Raw genomic sequence first — 528 nt, 5'->3', positions numbered from 1 at the left:
TGGGGTAGGTCATGGGGGGACGTCCGAGGTGGATAGGTATGCCATGGCCGAGGAGGACGTGGATTATACCCAGGAGTGGGGGGCTTCTAGAGTGCCCTCAAACATGATGGTGAAGAGGTTGGGGGAGCTTAGGGAGAGGTACAGTGTGCCTCATAACATAGAGATGTTAGTCCCCGAGCCGAACGAGCGGGCATGCTATCCGAGGCCCGGTTGCGTGGCCGTGAGTGAATACCTGTTCAAAGCAGGTATGCGTCTTCCTTTGCACCCCTTCTTTAGGGCGGTGCTTAGGAAATTTATGCTGTCGCCGACCCAGGTTCTGCCGAGTGGGTGGAGCCAGCTGGTCGGCTCTTACTTCCTGTGGAAGGAAGTTTCCCTTGGGGAGGACATGCCCCTTCATGTCTTTATGACCCTGTTCCAGCCCCGGGTAATTGGGAAGGAGTTAAGGGGGTGGTACTACCTCACGCCTTGGGGGGCTCACGCACCCTTTGTGGTGGGACTTCCTTCCTCTATCAAGGGGTGGAAGGAGTC

At 57.0% G+C, this 528-nt stretch overlaps 1 protein-coding gene across 1 annotated transcript in view; it reads left to right on the top strand.

Annotated features, from left to right (window-relative positions):
* LOC111409586 overlaps window positions 1–528 on the top strand; it is a 2,712-nt gene that overhangs the window by 888 nt on the left and 1,296 nt on the right. Inside the window, exon 2 of the mRNA XM_023039617.1 lies at window positions 9–138. Within this exon, the coding sequence (XP_022895385.1) occupies window positions 9–138 (130 nt within the window). The remainder of the gene's footprint in view (window positions 1–8; window positions 139–528) is intronic.

Source organism: Olea europaea, chromosome 14 (genome assembly GCF_002742605.1).
Source record: "Olea europaea var. sylvestris chromosome 14, O_europaea_v1, whole genome shotgun sequence".
Taxonomy (NCBI): Eukaryota; Viridiplantae; Streptophyta; class Magnoliopsida; order Lamiales; family Oleaceae; genus Olea; species Olea europaea.
Note: the sequence above shows the minus strand (reverse complement) of the source record. Positions and strands in the feature narration are given on the sequence as shown.